Here is a 19,415-nt window from a genome sequence, read left to right as displayed (position 1 = left end):
TCTTGTTAAGATGGGTTTGGCTTTTGCACACTTTTAATCTGTGACAGCAGTACAATCATACAGAGCTGCAAATGAACACAATGTTTCCAATTGCATTCTAATGAACGCAATTACTCAGATTAGGTGGGGCTCCAAAATACAGATCCCGAAACCACGCTTGAGAATACAACTGATCTGATGAAGAAGGAATACAGAGGAGTCATTTATTTCTTATTGAAAGTCTTCAGTCATATACATATATAAACACATTCTTGGCCAGAATATTGGCGTCATATTGATCGGAAGAAGTGAAGAAAAAGTGTGAAAGATGCAGCACAGTGTTTCTATGTCAGAGAATGGTAGACATAAAAAGAGAGAGGAAAAAAGTCATGAATGTTTTATGGGTCATAATGGCTTGCTCACATTTCCTCTCCACACTTTGGCCTCCATGGACACACAAAACCAGGGGCTTTCCTGGCACCTCTACCCCATACACATGCAGAAGCATATGGTGCAGTTCAGACACCTCTGGGGCCATGGCTGCTGTACACTATGGTCAGAGCTATAAATTATGGTTATGAGCTAATTGTTTTCTCATTTGGAAATTCTTGCTATTTATTTTTACAGGTTGCACTGCTCTTTTTCCTAGCATGTGTTTGAACAGATCGGCTCCCAGTTGTGGTTCTGCCTCACTTTCAAGGGGTTTCAATGTAAAACACCAAAAAAAAAAAAATTGTTTTATTTAAATTTAATCCTTAAACATTAAGTAATTTGTGCACTATTAGCAGTTTAATATATATATATATATATATATATATATATATATATATTTTAATCACCTTTTTATCTTTAATCTCCTTAATGAGAAATTAAACCAAAGGTGGGGTGCACTGAACATTGAGTCTGGGATTACATGAATAGACAGAATCAATCAGGACGTAAATAGATAGAAGAAATGTGGTGAATTCTCCAGGAAGCTTGGAAAATCCTATCTGACAACAACCAAGAAAAACTGTGTCCAGGTGTACCTGTGAGAACTGCTGCTGTTTTGAAGGCAAAGGTGGTCACATCAAATATTGATTTAGCTTTTTTTATGTTCACTGGACTTTGTATGACATTAACTGATAAATGAAAACAATTTATGGCATTATTTTTGAAGGCAACCTCACTTTGCAACGTTTTGGCACAGGAACAATAAAAATAAACAATAGACCAATATCTCAATAGTCATTATCACTTTAATATTATCCATTAGTTATTTTCTTCTTTTTAATAAGGATTAGACGTCAGTTTCAGAAACAGCAGTTAGTCTGAAAATTACATTAAAAATGTGCAGTTTATTACGCGTGAAGACAATTTCCCCTAGCTCTTCCCATTTAACTATCTAATACTCATTTTCTTCATCCATACAACAAAATTAGAACAATCTTTTTACTTGTTATTGACCCACAACTTCAAACCATCACACTTCAATTATTGGTATCTTTTTTTTGTACAAGTTCAAGTTCTTTTTTAAGTAATCTGTACATTTGCTTTCTGAATTTTATAATGAAAAAAAAAGAAAGAAACAGAGAAGGCATTTTCCATGCGTACCTTCAATTAACTGCAGTACTATTTCCAGTAACATCCTGTCAATTTGTTGCAAGTTCCTTTCCATCCAGTGCTCGAGCAGGAAAGAGGAGATGAAAACTGTGTATTGATTTGAAACCGTGTAAGGCCTAAATGCCAAACTAAGCATCTCACCTTTCTTTTTCCAGTAAACCTCAAGAGATATGAGGGGAGTGAGAGAGGCCTTGCTTTTAAACTACACATAACACATTTGGAAAACAAGCTGGCTCTCTCATACTGTTACACAATTCAGCACGACACAGTCCATTTACTCCAAGAAAACAACACATGTTTGACCTCCACAGGCCTCACAAACACGACATTACAAGTCCTGATATTTCATTAAAGGGATGGTAACTTCCTTAAAAGGCAGAGTTTCTTCAAGCTCTGAGATTTCTATTGGATGAAATGATGGACAGAGTGAGATGAGTATGTATTTTATCCAACAGTGTAAAGTCCTGAAGCAAAAGGGCGTGGCCTTTTGGGAGGTGTGGATGGAAGGAAAATATGGCACAATTGGGTGAAAACACTCCGGGCAACAGGAAAGGTTCTCTGAATCTTTCCCATTTGAAACTGGCGATTCCTGCACTAATACTGATTATTAACTATTGCCCATTTTAAATGACCCCATTGTCCATAGGTCAGTAGTCACTGTCAAATAATACTGCCTTCTTAATACGGTCGACTTTCAGCTTATTCCACAGGAAAAACAAAACACACACAAACAACAAAAAAAGTAGTAAATTCCAAGCTTGCGATAGCCTGAATACAAGTCACATACTTGTCTGAAATCAATGACACTGCAAAATTAGGTCACTTTAGATAATTCACTGCAAAGACTTTAAAGCTTCCACTCAGTCCACAGTTTTTATGCTAGTGATCTATACTGGCTATACAGTCCATTCCAGTGTCCAATTTAGGAAATATTCCCATCTTCCAAAAAGAGTGCATCATGGGGTCTAATGATCATCCATAATTGTCCAAAAGTCCATCCAGCTTATTCCAAGCCAAGAGTTGAAATACCTCCACCTCAGGAATGATGATCCAAAGGGTCAAAGTGAAAGGAAGTAATGTGTATACCCTCAAAACTCCTCAAAATATGAAGTGCATAAGAACCTTCTTGTATTTATTTTATTTGTTTATCTCCAGTCACAGTTAATCCATGTGTTTCTGTTTATATCCTCTTTTCAGCTTGGTCCACAGCAGTGGCACATTATACGTTACGATAAGCCTGTCTTGATTTTCATTTTGTGCAATGCATATGAGATGTTAAAGTTTTAAAGAATACATTTTCAGGTGGCATCACTTGGAGATGCGTAACCTTCCAGAGATGTTCTACCTGCCAAAAATGTTCTCATACTCTAGAAGGATGAGTTCTACAATCTGGTTCTGATAGACCATGTAAACCGCCATATTGCCCGTCTCAATTTCCGGCCGCAGCAGGGTTGGCCCGAACACGATAGCCACACTCTGGGTAGTCATCCTGTTCACCTCGCCATGATCTATCACCCTGCAAAACAGAGATAGAGAGCGAGAGAGAGAGAGAGAGAGAGAGAGAGAGAGAGAGAAAGATTGAAAGAATATGCACTTAATATTTGACCACTAAGGTACTGTTTTGCTTTCCTATAAATTTGTTCAAATGTGACCATTATAAATGGCACAGCTTCGTCTTTTGTGAATACAGAGTTTCCATTTGTCTGACAAAGAAATTATGCAAGGTGAATATGTGGTAGGTAAATCAAAATTCGTTTAGCTGCAACAAACAAATCTACTCCACATTAAAATGCAGTGTTCCCAATGCCACTTATTTTACATTAAGAAAAAAAATGTTTGGGGTATTGTGCTAAAATTAAACAAATACAGATCCCTTGTCCCGACAATGGCTAAATGTCAGCCCGTAATTTTTCTGGAACATTGTGCCTCCGTCCTCCATCTTGAGTTACAGTGAACAGAGAGCCATTTAAATGCAAATGGAGGCAAAGGCAAATGTCATTGTGCATGTTTGATATAGCAATTACGATCGTGACTCAATACCCGTCTCGAGATACATTCAGCATTACACAGTAAGGCAATGTAGGGGAAATGATTCACTCTATATGTAGAGTGAAAATGGAGTTCATCTTCATTTATTTCCCACTTAATTTTAACTTGCCAACTCAAAGAAGCCAAAACTACATGTATTGAAAATGATGGCCTCCTAAAACACATAACTTGAATTTATCTTAAACTTACGCACATGCACAGACACTAAATATAGTGTTCCCATTTTAGAAATAAGAAAGCTTGTTTTGCGAAACTTGAAAACTCTGTTTCATTAAGATCATTCTCACTCCTATATGGCCAATTACTACAGAGCGAGCAAGGGACACTTTGACCACTGTCTTTTACAATGCTGAGTGCAAAATTAAGTTTGAGACCAGAACAGACCAAATCACGGGCAAATCACAAATTGTTTTTTTGACAGTTATTGCCTTTAGACCAATCTGAATGCTCTAAAAAAATACTTCAGTAAAAGGTGTTATCTAAAATCATTATCTTCAAGCAGAGGTTTTTCTTTCATTTATTTAATTATTTTAGACATAGACAATCAGTTGTTCAGATCAGTAAAGTCCACAGTCCGTTTACTGACCATCTAAAGCATATCGCACACAAAAATGGCTACGTTCCAATCTGATTGCCTGGCTTTATGCAACTTTTGTGAGAATGGGAATGCAGGTTTTAATCAGACTGCCAGGAAACAAAGCTTTGCTTACGAGGTACCAGGCTGCTACCATAGCCCCTTTCCTGCATACAGTTCTGGTACTTCCCACTTGAACTTTCTAGATAAGAGCTATTAAAGGGATAGTTCACCCAAAAATCGTATTATTTACTCTCCCTCATGCCATCCAAGATGTGTATAAGCCTTCTTTCTTCTGCTGAACACAGAGATTTTTAGGAGAATATCTCGGCTCTGTACATGCATTCAGTGCAAGTGAATAGTGGCCAGATCTTTGAAGGTCCAAATAGCACATAAAGGCAGCATAAATGTAATCTGTTTGACTCCAATGGTTAAATCAATGTCTTCAGAAGTGATATGTGTCTGTGAGAAACAAACCAATATTTAAGTCATTTTTAACTTTGAAGCTCCACTTTCAAATTTTCTTTTGGTTTTGGCAATTCAAATTTTTCCAGCATATCACCACCTACTGGACAGAAGGAGAATTTTTTGTAAAAAAAAGGACTTAAATATTTATGTTTTTCCCCCACACCTATCCTATTGCTTCTGAAGACATTGATTTAACCACTGGAGAAATGTGGATTACTTTTACGCTGCTTTTATGTGCTTTTTGGGCTTTCAAAGTTCTGGCCACCATTCATTAGCATTGTATGGACCTACAGAGCTGAAATATTCTTATAAAATGTAACTGTGTCTTCAGGTTATGGTCTCATCTCTCCTCTCACTGCGGCTACAGAGATGCAGCACTGCCCCAGTGGTGGCGCAGTGAGAAGAGAGATGAGATAAATTTAACCACGCAGCACAAGCTGAACTCAGCGGAAAACCTTTTGAAAATGCACTATAAACCTGTTTATCAACACAAGCTTTTACAATAAAGGACTTTTAATGAGTTGATGCAAGTTAACCATGCAGTAACAGGCATGCAAAACCTCCTCATGTATATTAGATTTCATGAGGCTAAGTTACATTTCCCACTCTCGATAACCATCTTATTATTTATGTCTGTTATCTCAGTCTAATGACTAGACTTACGAAGGTTAATGACTCACACCTATAAATCTTTATAAGATATTTAACATTTAATTTTAGGGGCCTAGTAGAAATTTAACTAGGTACTGTACGCATGTGCAGAACTGTACATTCAACTTTTTTATCCGAATTCTATCTGCAACAAAAGAGGCATTTCTAATTTTGGATGGACTGCAATTCAGAACACACATTTTCCCACTAATTTCTTCAGTGTTTTCTAAACAACTGCTCACAGAGATTGCAGTGCCATTTATTATTGTGATAACACTGATTTCAGATAAATGTTCTATAAATGTCACATAAGAATAAACAAACTGTTTTTGGAGGTTTTACATGACAATCAGACTGTATTTTCTTCTTAAAGTGGGCAGATCATTACCAGAATAATCAGCAAAGTGGACCAGACTTTATGCTGATCAAAACCTGGTTTTGGAAGACTAGATGACACCTAGTAAAAGATAATAATAATACTGCAATTAGCATATGATTACAGACAGCAACCTCTGGATTAACAATCTGATGACCTATATCACACTCCAACTTTCCTGTATAACAGCATGAGTAAAAGTGAATAAATGATTACACAATTTTCATTTCTGAGTGAACTATCCTTTTAATAATAGCACTTCATGTTCTCCCACTGTCTCTATCACTTTGTCTTCCACTCTCTCTCTCTCTCTCTCTCACTCTCTATTTGTCAAGACAATCTCTTTCTCCCGCTCTTTGTGGCTCAAGCATCACACCCTAGTTCCAATGGCAATGCATTATGAGGATGTGGCGTAGTCTCTTCCTCTCTCTTTCTGGGCCTCTCTGCTCCACATGTCTGCCTCTCTCATAATGATGTAGTTGGCCAGTCTCCAGGTCTGTCCCAGTAATGGATACAGTGAGATAACTTGATTGAGGCTTGTGCAGATCACCAACCACACCCTCCTCTCCTCAAACAATCACACACACTATACAGCACTGCCCTGAATCAATAATGAATGTTGATGGTTTGGAACGGAAGGCTAATTAACTCAAAACAGCAAATCCATCCTAGCTAAAATAAATAAGTAAACTACTCTCTCATGTAACAGCCGGGTGAATAATACACACACACACACACGTCCATTAAAAACATTGTCAGGAGCCCTTACCTTTTTAGGTGTTTGAATAAAACTTTCATTGTTTCCTGATTCGGGTTTGGCAACTGTTTGATCAAGTCTTTTATGGATTGGACTCGCTGCTTGTAATCAGAGTTTTCTGAAAATGAAGCAAAATGTAAAACAGAAGGATTAGGGTACTAAAGATGCTGTGGATGAGCCAGTGCTGGAAATGAGATGAAGAACTATTCCCATGTCACACTGCTCCATCTTGTGGCTGATGCTACATAACGCTATACTGGGTGTGTAAAAAAAAAAAAAAAAAAAAAAAAACATTGGGCCCATTCACAAAACACAAGCAGAACAAATTTCTACATTTCTGCACATTCTAGTTTTATGAACCTTTTTTGGAACTATTAATTTCTAAGATATTTCCATGACGTTTCCATTCCAGTTGTTTGGATTACTGGATAAGGATTTTTGTAAATCATTTAACAGAGAGAGTGAGAGACCGTACTGACGAAGAGCAATTTGTAGCCAATGAAGTTAGCAGAGGTTTAGCAGAGGTAAAATGGATAATTTACCCAATAATGAAAATTCTCTCATTATTTACTCACACTAATGCCATCCCAGAGGTGTATGACTTACATTCTGCTGAACACAAAGATTTTTAAAAGAATATCTCTACTCTGTAGGCCCATACAATGCAAGTGTCAATCTCAACAAGCAAGTGTTTTTAAGCTATAAAAAGCTTCAATGAGTTCAGTGGTTAAATCCTTTTCTTCAGAAGTGATATGGTAGGTGTGGGTAAGAAACAGACCAATATTTAAGCCTTTTAAACAATAATTCCCATACCTGCCCAGTAGGTGGCGATATGCAAAAAAAATGTGTTTAGCCAAAAACAAAAGAATGTGAAAGTGAAAGTGGAGATTTATAGCAGAAATGACTTAAATATTTATGTTTCTCACCCACGCTTCTGAAGATATAGATTTAAAATCTGGAGTCATTTGGATTACATTTATGCTGCCTTTATATGCTTTTTTGGCCCTTCAAAGTTCTGGCCACCATTCAATCTTTGTTTGTGTTCAGCAGAAGAAAGGGTGAGTAAATGATGAGAGAATTTGTATTTTTGGGTTACCTATCCCTTTAAAAAGAAATGTTTATATTTACTATAAAATGTCCATGACTTTTTAAGATAAAACTCTCTGATATTTACAGGTTTTCCATGACTGTGGGAACCCTACATATTGTAGCCTTGCTATTAACCGCTGAAACAAGGTGTACATGGCATTTACAAACAGCAAAACACAAAAAGACACACACACACACACACACACACACACACACACACACACACACACACACACACACACACACACACACACACACACACACCTGCTACAACCAACCATTTCTGAGACATAGCTGCTAACACCTATGTAGTTCATATTAAACCCAATTATGTCTGCTTGCATACCAATCAGATTTTTTTCTTAAGATTAAAAGCTTTGCCCAGACAGGCACATAAAGGAACTCACTGATGGCTTCAATGAAATCACTAAATGATGCGTAAGTGAAGAGGGGCTCTGGAAGCTCCCGGAAAAACATCTTCAGAGCACCTGTAGTCACATGGATGTCTTCCCATTTATTGTCTTCCAGATTCACTTTTTCATCTGCAGATGTAAACACATAATTTACACCAATTCAGATCAAAGGATGACATAGCAAATCAGTCTGCCATTCAAGACGAAACTTACCCAAGGAGATTAAGCTATTGTACTACTGAATAAAACATGATCATAAAAAAATATTTTTCTATTGTTGGAGCTCATCTACATTTTTAAACTTTATCTTCTAGAGAATGACATGTGAGTGACACCTATTTGAGAGATTGTACCATTTTATACAACTACATGCATGCAGACAGACACAAGAGTCCTTACCGTGATTGACTGCAAAGCGCAGTTTCTGGATGACTGCCAGGTTTCCACTGACTCTGTACAAGCCATCAACATTCAAGCCTGAGCAGAAGAAAGAGAAATGGGAGAAGAAGCCATTGTCTTGGTTTAATAGCCTGAACATAATGTTACACCTAATACATTTTTATGTATTTGTATTAATCAATGAATTTATAAAATAAATGCAGATTAGTACCTGTACTCTCCACATGCTCAATGCACATCTTGACAAAGTTGGGTACAGAGGTTCCCTCTCTCTGACACAGGGCAGTCAAACTGCAGCCAAACACCTGATCTGAAAACAAAAAGTCAAATGACTTCAAATTCAACTTGTTTTTCACCAAAAACTATTGTATGCCTTCAGAAGACCTGGAATATGACATATGAGCCACATGGACAACTTTTATGACACTTTTGTGTTCTTTTTTAAGCTTTAAAGTGAGTCATTATCAACTGCTATTGTATTGAAATCAGCAAAATCCCTCTTTTGTGTTCCACAGAAGAAAGTCATATTAGTTAAAAGTACATTTAGACAGAATTTTTATTTTTAAATGAACAATTACTTGAACAGCTCTAGATGAATGTGCACATAATGGTGGGCGTTACCTTTGATGTAGCCCTTGTCTCGGACAGCCTGTAAGGTGGGTCTCCGTGTGAGAAACTTTTTTAGCTTGACTCTTGTCTTCTTCTGTTCAGAGGACTCCAAACTGGAGGTGTTCTTCACTGCTGCACAAACGCACGCTTACATGAGCAGCTCCAAGTTTGAGTCAGGTTACGCAAACCTTATTTTAAAGTTATGATGCGTTTATTTCTGTGTGTATTTTGTACCTCTTTTCTTTGAGTCTCTATGTTCTTTCTCTTTGTCTTGCTTCTCAGTTCCTGGAGATTCAGGCATGTCCTCTTCAATTGCCTCATCAGACTCCCATGCCTACAGTATGCACATTATTAATACATTGTGCATGTTATTTATTTGTCTATTGTAAACAAACGGTTGCACTAGTAGAGTGTGTATTTCACCCACATGTGTGTTGATGGTCTCAGCCAGGGCTTTGTACCAGTCATTAATCACACTGTCTATCTCTGACTGGATCAGCAGCTCTGTGCCCACTCGTGTCTTCAACTGGAGGGGTCAAAGTTCAGACTCAAGTTAATCAGATCATATTAGGCAGAGGCAGGAGTCAGAACAGATTCAGTTACCAAAAAATAAATATAGAAAACTGACATTCAGGGTACCCCAAATACATTTTCATGAATTTTCTATGACCATTCCCTGCAGGTGTTTGTGATTACTGAATAAAGATTTTTAAAAATCATTTGATTTGTTAACGGATCATTTAGACAGATTTGTGAACCATTGAGACGGTTAATACTCAAAAGAACAATTCACCTAAAAACATGATGTCACTATGGCTTATGAGCATGTTTTTTCTTTACAAGAGCAATATATAGCTGATTAAATATTTTAGAGCAGAGAAAAAAAAATTGTATAAAGTAATACTGTAGAAATTTCCATTACTTTTCCATGCCCTGATATTTCCAGGGTTTCAATGGGAACCCTGGACATTATCTTCTGCTAATTTACAGCAACAAAAAATGTACCCCTTAAATGCATACCTCAGGTCTTTAGTGACCCAGGACCTCATCCATTTTACATTTACATTTTACATTTATGCATTTGGCAGACGCTTTTATCCAAAGCGACTTACAGTGCACTTATTACAGGGACAATCCCCCCGGAGCAACCTGGAGTTAAGTGTCTTGCTCAAGGACACAATGGTGGTGGCTGTGGGGATCGAACCAACGACCACAAAGCACATTTCATGAAGTTGTGCCTACACCTCTTTACTATTCCTCAATCTCTCTCTTATAGATAGTGTAGCACACACACACAAATTGCCACTAAAGTGTATATAGCGTCATTTAAGACCCCATATATATATATATAAAATGGAGTCGAAATCATAAAATTATATTTTTATGATTTCTTTATTTCAAGAGAAATGAGCAATGGGAAATAAATACTGTATCATGTTGATTTTCTGTGCAACAATGAATTAACAACAATGGTGATTTATCAGTATTTCATATGCATGTTATACATATTATAAATGCTTTTTCTTACTCAAGGTGATGCTGTTGTGTCAGTGATTGACTAGATTTACATCTGACATTGCTATTTGATGAAGAAGAAATGTGGAAGTAAACTATAGCAAGTGAACTGTATGATATGACTATTGTACTACTATTTGGGTTTACTACTGAAATTATCCAAGTTTTCCATCTATTAAGACTCAAGAAGTGCATATGTGTATCTTATGTGTAGCTCAATATATGTTTGACAGCCAGTTACGTCTCATAAAAGTTCAGTGTGAAAGTAATGAAAACTGTTTTAGATTTGTTCTAATTTGTTACATTATCTTTTTGATAGATAAAAAAAATATTTAATTCTATTATTTTCTAATAGTTTTGAAAATATTTGGAAAATTTGACACCATCTGGGCATTTTGTAGATCCATTTGTGTTTGATATACTGTACATGAAGGTTTTGTAAAAACTTTAATATATAAGAGTGTTTGGTGAAATTGTCATGCATTTAAGGGTTAAATACCGCAAATGAACCATAAATGTTAAAACGGAAAATGTTTCCAAAAAGGTCTGAGAAATTAATCTGACTCTCACCTCAATAACATGCTTCTTGCTAGATTTCTCTTTGGAAGCCCAGTCAATTGAACCTCCTCGAAGATCCACTGTGAATTCTGGTTTGGACTGGTTCCCTCCAAACTATAATTGAATAAGACAGTTTACATATGTATACAATCTGAATCCTGTCACTCTCAATAAATCATATTTTAGGAGTTATTCAAGATTCACTTTTCAGTGATGTTAAACATGTTAAACATCAGCTATATTGGAATTCCTGTTTCAAAAGTGAGTTATGAAGCACACTGCATTTTAGGTGTCAATTAGTAATGGGTGGTACTAGGACATGTCAGATAATATTAGAAGAAAATAAAATTAATAATAGGTTACACTCAAAATGTAAATGCACAAAAATTATGTTTCATAATTTATGGCCCAGACTTGCAAATAGTATTCTGTATATACCTTGCATAATGCTAAGCTCCAGTATCTGTTAATATCTATAATTATAATCCAAATAAAAAAATAAAAAATATGCAGAAATGCATGCCAGTAAATAATGGGTTCTCAGTGCATCCACTTTCTTTTAGTATTTCAAATAACCATTTCTAGAGTTGGTAAAAGTTTAAAAAACACCTTCTCTTGCTAGTGGAACCAACTTCAAGCACATACAGTTGAAGTCAGAAGTTTACATACACTTAGGTTGAAGTCATTAAAACTCTCACAAACTCCACAGATATAATATTAGCAAACTATTGTATTGGCAAGTCGTTTAGGACATCTACTTCGTACATGACACGAGACATTTTTCCAACAATTGTTTACAGACAGATTGTTTAACCTTTAATTGACTATATCACAATTCCAGTGGGTCAGAAGTTTACATAAGATAACTGTGCCTTTAAGCAGCTTGGAAAATTCCAGAAAATTATGTCAAGCCTTTAGTCAATTAGCTTCTGATAGGAAGTGTACTGAATTGGAGGTGTACCTGTGGACGTATTTTAAGGACTACCATCAAACTCTGACTCTTTGCTTGACATCATGGGACAAAAGAAAAAAAAACAGCCAAGACAAAAATTGTGGATCTCCACAAGTCTGGTTCATACTTGGGAGCAATTTCCAAATGCCTGAAGGTACCACGTTCATCTGTACAAACAATAGTATGCAAGTATAAACACCATGGAACCACACAGCCATCATACTGCTCAGGATGGAGACGCATTCTGTCTCCTAGAGATGAATGTAGTTTGGTGCGAAAAGTGCAAATCAAACCCAAAACAACAGCAAAGGACCACAGATGGGTCTTCCAAATGTACAATGACCCCAAGCATACCTCCAAATTTGTGATAAAATGACTGAAGGACAACAAAGTTAAAGTATCGGAGTAGTCATCACAAAGCCCTGACCTCAATCCGAATGAAAAAGCTGAAAAAGCATGTGGGAGCAAGGAGGCTTAAAAATCTGACTCAGTTACACCAGTTCTGTCTTGAGGAATTGGCCAAAATTCCAGCAACTTATTGTGAGAAGCTTGTGGAAGGCTACCTAAAACATTTGACCCAAGTTAAACAATTTAAAGGCAATGCTACCAAATACCAAAGTGTATGTAAACTTCTGACCCACTGGGAATGTGATGGAAGAAATAAAAGCTGAAATAAATAATTCTCTCTACTATTATTCTGATATTTTATTCTTAAAATAAAGTAGAGATCCTAACTGACCTAAGACAGGGAATGTTTTCTACAATTAAATGTCAGGAATTGTGAAAAACTGAGTTTAAATGTATTTGTCTAAGGTGTTTGTAAACTTCTGACTTCAACTGTAACAAGGGCACAAAGAGTGGGGAAAACAGGCAGACGTGCCGTTGGAGAACAAAAGGACGTGCAGTTAAATTACAGACAAGCTACACTTTTCAGCTGATCTGAAAAAACAGTTCCACATTACAACTCTCATATGTGCTGTAAAGCTTTCGGTTTGAATGACTTTTGCTAGTTGAGTCGCTGACATAAATTTGGAATGAATTTACACAATTTTCAAAATATATATATTTTTAAAATCATTTGCTGAACTGTTCTATCAAATTTTGAATTGCTTTCATCTTTAAACGATGCAAAACTGTTCCTAGATCAGCTTAGAGGGCACATTCTGTCCAGAGAAATTGACACATACAGGGGGAGCTTGGACACGCCTACAGTGCGTCTTATAAGACACTGCAGGGCGGGGCTTAATCGAACGCTTCCAGGTACTTAGCAACGAAAGGAGGAGTTCAGGGAAGGAACCATTGTGGCAGTACGACTTTGAAGAGACAGAAGAGATGGAAAGAATAAATGGAATAGAATAAAAAAAGAGTGATGATGCATGACAACAGACTCACAACACATATGGGAGATATAAATGAAGGAGATAGGAAAAACATAGCAAGAGAGCTAACATTATTAAAGGTGCACTCAGTAATTTTGTGTTTATGTTGCGCCTAGCCAATATGGCAGTCTTGGACTTATACTGACACCATGTGGCTTGGATGCAGCATTACACAAAAGCGTGCACAGTCAGCCATGATTCTTTTATTCAGTGAGCAAAAGGGTCCATTAACGGGGGGGGGGGGGGTTTGTTTACAAAAACAAAATGAGCAGTATTTGGTTGGTCCAGTGATCTCAACATGTTAGCCCCCATGAGATCAAATTTTTTCCCAATTCTAATGGTTTATGTGAACATTAACTGAAGCTCCTGACCCATATCTGCATGATTTTATGCACTGCACTGCTGCTACATGATTGGCTGATTAGACAATGGATGATTGTTGGTGCCAGATGGGCTGGTTTGAGTATTTCTGTAACTTCTGATCTCCTGGGATGTTCACACAAAACAGTCTCTAGAATTTACTCAGAATGGTGCCAAAACAAAAAACATCCAGTGAGCGGCAGTTCTGTGGATGGAAACACCTTGTTGATGAGAGAGATCAACAGAGAATGGCCAGAATGGTTTGAACTGACAAAGTCTATGGTAACTCGGATAACTGCTCTGTACAATTGTGGTGAGAAGAATATCATCTCAGAAGGCTATTCTGAGATGCAGGTTACCGCCGTTTTGGCGGCACGAGGGGGACCTACACAATATTATGCAGGTGGTTTTAATGTTGTGGCTGATCAGTGTATGTAAAACATTTTAACAAGGAAAAAATTACTGAATGCACCTTTAATTATTTAAATTCTAAATGCAACAATTCACAAGACAAAACTACTACAGTTACAGGATGACATACAGTAAAATACTGTAAACCACAAAGTCATCTAGGCCTGTTGTTGTTGGAACATGGTCTTAACACTAAATATGGATGCAGTTTGTATGGTGTTCTCTATGATAAAAGCTGAAATGATGCTGCCAGCCATCATTACGAAGACAAACACTAAACATTTTGAAGATAATAATTCCACTGCTGCCCCAGGGAAGGCATCCTTGTAGCAGAGCCTGACAGGAACACATACCCAGCTGGTGCCGCTGCCCTGACCCTTTGCAAAGAGCAATGAGGATCCCTGCAGGACTGTCCAGGTGGAGGCCCAATTCTTTCTGCAGGACACAATAAAGATGAAAGAGCACAACCGTGTCACCGTTCTAAAAAACAACTAAGAAAAGGAGGAATGGCAGTCGCAAAGTAATATTATTGTGATATTTAGTCACATACAATATGGGAATTCTTCTTGGTATCAACTAACTTTACAGCCATGCAAGTTCTTTTGAAAACCCCAAAAACTATTCACAATGGGGTCTAAAAGTCTGAGAACACTTCTGAATGTTAAATGTTTTAAATTATTTTAAAAAATCTTAAATGTTTCTTATTATTTTTTACATCATAATATTTAATTTTTCAACATGTCCTCAGACTATTCAAACCCCATTGTATATATTAATAACAGTAATGTGTAAGATTATTATTACTATCTTATTAAATACTTTAATACATCCATTTATCCATGGCCAATACAAGACATTAATATGCAATATTCAGAGATGTAATCTTTACCTGAGTTTCTTGCCATGTTCAGTGATCTTGGTGACATTGAGCACACCACACTTCTCTGAGGGCTATGAAGATTAAAAAGAAATGACACTTCAATGAATAAAATAATACAGAAAACCTTTTCACTAATTTTGCATGATTCGTTCTGGATATTGATTGGGATCTTTTTGGAAATTAAAAAGTGATCAGAGACTGATATGTTAATACATATTAAGTAGCATGCACACAAGCATATAGGTTAGTGTGTATACTAACAGTGTACAGGTGTTTTGGGGAAGAGGGGCAGGAGTCTGATTCAGGAGAACTCTGTTTGGCATTTACAGACTCCTGCAAGTTAAAAAGCAGAAAAAGCATTGAGGTAAACCCTCTGATTAGAAGAGGTTAGAGGATGGATGAAAAGATATTAGTTCAAGTCTGAAGGCAGTTCAGAGTCTCCTGATACAAAAAAGCAAGCACATCAGTGTTCCCACGATGGGACAGATAACGGTCAGAATTGTAATATCACTCAAACTGTACATGTCAACTTGCACAGATTGAGCAGGCGTGTTGTGATTTAATTCTCTATGAGAGCAGAGCAACGGATTGAGGGATTGCCAGTGGAGCAAATCAATTAGTAAATGACTGTCAAAAAGCTGAGAAATGCTAAACTTCATGCAAATGAGAGGCTAAAACAAACGGTGGCAGCCAGTCGCTTTTTGTGTTTCAAAATATGCCAACAGTGCTGGAGGTTAAAATCACATTATTTTTATATTAAATTCAGATTTTAAATGTATTTTGCATGCTTTCATTATGGCTAGGTTAAAGAGATAGTTTAGCCAAAAATGAAAATTTCTCTGAAAATGTACTCACCCTCATGACATCCCAGATATGTATGAGTTTCTTTCTTCTGCTGATCACAAAAATAAACTCAGCTCTGTAGGTCCATACAATAAAAGTGAATGGTGGCCAAAACTTTGAAGCTCTAAAAAGAACAAAGGCAGTATAAAAGTAATCCACACAACTCCAGTTGTTTAATCCATGTCTACTGAAGTGATAGGATTGGTGTTGTGAGAAACAAATCAATATTAAATCCCTGCCCAGAAGGTGGCTAGATGCAAGAATCATGCAAATTGCTAAAAACAAAAGAAGAATGTGAGATTTATAGTGAAAAAGGACTTACATATTGGTCTGTTTCTTACACACACCTATCATATCATTTTAGAAGACATGGATTAAACCACTGGAGTCATATGGATTACTTTGATAATTTATATGCTTTTTTGGACCTTCAAAGTTCTGGCCACTCTTCACTTGCATTGAATGCGCCTACAGAGATTAGATAATCTTCTAAAAATCTTTGTTTTCTACAGAAGAAAGTCATACACATCTGGAAATAAAGATTTTTTTTAATTTTAAACATTTTAAATTTTTGTATGCCGTAATTTTTATATCACCAGTACTTGAATTTGAAAAACCTCAGAATTCATGATTTTGAAAAAGAGTGTAATTTGATGTTATCGAAAAATGTTGCTGTTAATTTTAAATATTTGAAAATATTTTGAGAATTCATTACAACAGGCCTCGAAGAAATAATGTAGTTTAATAATGATACCTACATTTTAACTCATAAACAACACAAAAAAAACACGAAAGCAATTGAGGCAACCGAGGGTAATCTTACTATATGTGTTATTTATTGGATGACATTAGTGTATTCACATCAAAAATATACTGTAAATTGATATTATAGTGCTTTTTTGTTTTGTGTACTATAATGTGTTACAATCATGACATAGTCTGGGTGTTATGAACTCAACATTGTCCTATGTTCATTTTCAGTTTAATTGTATGCAACTCCATTGTTTTATGTACTATATACTCAACATATATATATATATAAATAAACTGGCCGTAGAACAGATCTGTGAACAGAAATTTCTTGTTGATGAGAGAGGTCAACAGAGAATGGCCAGACTGGTTCGAACTGAAAAAGTCTATGATAACTCAGATAACCACTCTGTACAATTGTGGTGAGAAGAACATCATCTCAGAATGCTATTCTGAGATGCGTGTTGGTGCTGTTTTGGTGGCACGAGGGGGACTTACACAATATTAGGCAGGTGGTTTTAATGCTATCAGAGTTACTGTAGAATTTGTAAGTTCGAACCAGTCTGGCCATTCTCTGTTGACCTCTCTTCAACAAGGCGTTTCTGTCCTCAGAACTGCCGCTCACTGGATGTTTTTTGTTTTTGGCACCATTCTGAGTAAATTCTGGAGACTGTTGTGTGTGAAAATCCCAGGAGATCAGCAGTTACAGAAATACTCAAACAAGCCCGTCTTTACGCCAAATGATGATTTATTTCCTTGATTAGCTGGAAATCAATTTGTGAAGCCAAGAAATCAAGAAGTCTGTAATCACATCTGATTGGTTACAGCAAAATGAGGCAACTAACTTCTCTGTACAGTGATAGGTTGAATCCCCTGGGGAGGCGGTTAACACTGAACCATCTGTTTTTGAATGGCAGCTGGAATGAAAACCATTGTGTGACATTATAATATTTTAGGCTTAATTGTTTAATTTAGTGTCTGTACACTAACCCTCAAAATCTAAAACAAAACAGGTAAATACAGAACCAATGCACCAAAAATGAAATGTAAGAGATCTAGGATTGTTTAAAGCCATGCACTCTCCTTGAGGAAATGTATTTTAATCTGCACTGGCATCTGGGTGGAGGAATAAATGACTTTGACAGGAGAGGAAGTGTCCTAATTGGCTTTTAGGCTACATGCTGACTTTCACAGTTAAATACTTGGGAGGGCTAAAGATTTACATGTATGTCAAAGATAATAAAAAGCACTACCCAGGTGATTAATAATAAACATCAAACCTGTTGCAATTGCATGTGCTTACATACACAAACTCATAAAGCAAAAGATACTACTCAGAAGAGGCTACATTACTATAATATTAAGACCTCAGGTTCACGTATGCTTATTGCTCAATAGAGCTGGGTGTCCAAAAACCTCACAAAATTATACACATTGCAAGACATGATTCAATGCATGCAATGCATCTCATTATTATACTTGTGAATATCAATATTCATCGATACTGAAGGATCTAAAGTAATATATGCAATATTGTAAGAAAAAGAGTTCTGATATATTAATATATGATTGCATCTGTACAACTCTAGTCCTATAGGTGTGTATGTGTATGGACGTGTACCTTGTCACTATTGTCCAGCACATATGTGCTGTGTCTCCACTTGGTCAAGAGAATGGGCTCATGCGGTTTCCTCTCCAAACTGTGACTTTTAGGAGCTTCTCTAGAGATTGGAGGAGAGAGATTATACTGGAGAGAGAGAGAAAGAGAGAGAGAGAGAGAGAGAGAGAGAGAGATCATAGAAGATACAGAGATTAGTGATGTGATAATGTGGGGAAACAAACACAAAATCAGCCAACACAACTAATTAAAGGGCATAAAAGAATGTACATAATTCCACATGTATTAACTGGTGCTATAAAGGGAAACAGATTCATAGTGACTAGAGAGAAAGTAGCAAAGTAAAAAAAATACAAAAAACAAGACTCAAAAAAGCTTTGCAAACATAAAAAAGAAAGTTAATAATGTACATATGAATACTGTGAATGGCAAAAATACAGTAAAGCTAAGAGACAAGCCACTCAGTTACCTTTCTCCTCCCCATCCACAGCACCATGTGTGGTCTGATCCCCTCCTCCAAACATAAGACCACCCAAACCCACACAGCGCCCCAGAGTACACCATGTGTGTAGGTGTTAGAGTGAATGGGAGTAAGAGTATGTGTGTAAAGGAGAAAAGTGTGGCCAGACAAATTGCACTTGAGACACTGCTGTCGACTAACTAGATTACAGAGTCAGGGTTATTTTTAAATTTTCTTTGTAAACATCTTACTGCCCGGGTCAAAACGGCATGGAAAGCAGGCAATGAACACCATGTAATCTACAGACAGTCTGGCTATACCTGTGAAAACAGTTTACCCTCTGTGAACTGTGAAGCTTACTTTGGGTAACTCCCATTCTGAGCGAGATCCATCAGCACTGTAGTAATACAGCCTTCCTTGCTCATCCACATGTTTAATCCACTACAGAAAAAAGAAAAACATCCATTACATTGTGCATCATCCATAACATAGAGGGATTTCTGTGTGCAAGGACCTCTTTCCAGCACCTTCTCATTGGTGTACTCAGAAACATAGAGAGTGTGTCCATGTTCATCCATTTCCTCAGACCAGCCTCTAGGGGGCGATCCATACTGACTGTCTGACTGACTGGAGTGAGTGCTGAGACAGTTCTCCTCAGATGACAAATGCTAAGAACAGAGGAGAGAGAAAAGAGGGAAGACAAAGCAAGTCATGAAACAAAAA

General features: G+C 36.8%; 1 protein-coding gene across 7 annotated transcripts in view; it reads right to left on the bottom strand.

Moving 5' to 3' along the window:
* Positions 1 to 876: 876 nt before the first annotated feature.
* arhgap12b (Rho GTPase activating protein 12b) overlaps positions 877 to 19,415 on the bottom strand; it is a 97,528-nt gene continuing 78,989 nt past the window's right edge. For 3 of the 7 annotated variants that reach the window (XM_052103314.1, XM_052103313.1, XM_052103315.1), the window contains 16 exons: positions 19,220 to 19,360; positions 19,053 to 19,133; positions 18,236 to 18,361; positions 15,283 to 15,354; positions 15,031 to 15,092; positions 14,495 to 14,576; positions 13,179 to 13,304; positions 11,052 to 11,153; positions 9,394 to 9,492; positions 9,201 to 9,300; positions 8,979 to 9,098; positions 8,569 to 8,667; positions 8,358 to 8,435; positions 7,953 to 8,087; positions 6,469 to 6,574; positions 877 to 3,097 (listed from right to left, as the gene is read on the bottom strand). In XM_052103314.1, the coding sequence (XP_051959274.1) occupies positions 2,923 to 3,097; positions 6,469 to 6,574; positions 7,953 to 8,087; positions 8,358 to 8,435; positions 8,569 to 8,667; positions 8,979 to 9,098; positions 9,201 to 9,300; positions 9,394 to 9,492; positions 11,052 to 11,153; positions 13,179 to 13,304; positions 14,495 to 14,576; positions 15,031 to 15,092; positions 15,283 to 15,354; positions 18,236 to 18,361; positions 19,053 to 19,133; positions 19,220 to 19,360 (1,704 nt within the window). In that variant the 3' untranslated portion in view covers positions 877 to 2,922. The remainder of the gene's footprint in view (positions 3,098 to 6,468; positions 6,575 to 7,952; positions 8,088 to 8,357; positions 8,436 to 8,568; positions 8,668 to 8,978; positions 9,099 to 9,200; positions 9,301 to 9,393; positions 9,493 to 11,051; positions 11,154 to 13,178; positions 13,305 to 14,494; positions 14,577 to 15,030; positions 15,093 to 15,282; positions 15,355 to 18,235; positions 18,362 to 19,052; positions 19,134 to 19,219; positions 19,361 to 19,415) is intronic. The other 4 variants (XM_052103317.1, XM_052103318.1, XM_052103316.1 and 1 more) reach the window with 4 other exon arrangements.

The sequence above is a fragment of the Xyrauchen texanus genome, chromosome 33 (genome assembly GCF_025860055.1).
Source record: "Xyrauchen texanus isolate HMW12.3.18 chromosome 33, RBS_HiC_50CHRs, whole genome shotgun sequence".
In the NCBI taxonomy this organism is placed as follows: Eukaryota; Metazoa; Chordata; class Actinopteri; order Cypriniformes; family Catostomidae; genus Xyrauchen; species Xyrauchen texanus.
Note: the sequence above shows the minus strand (reverse complement) of the source record. Positions and strands in the feature narration are given on the sequence as shown.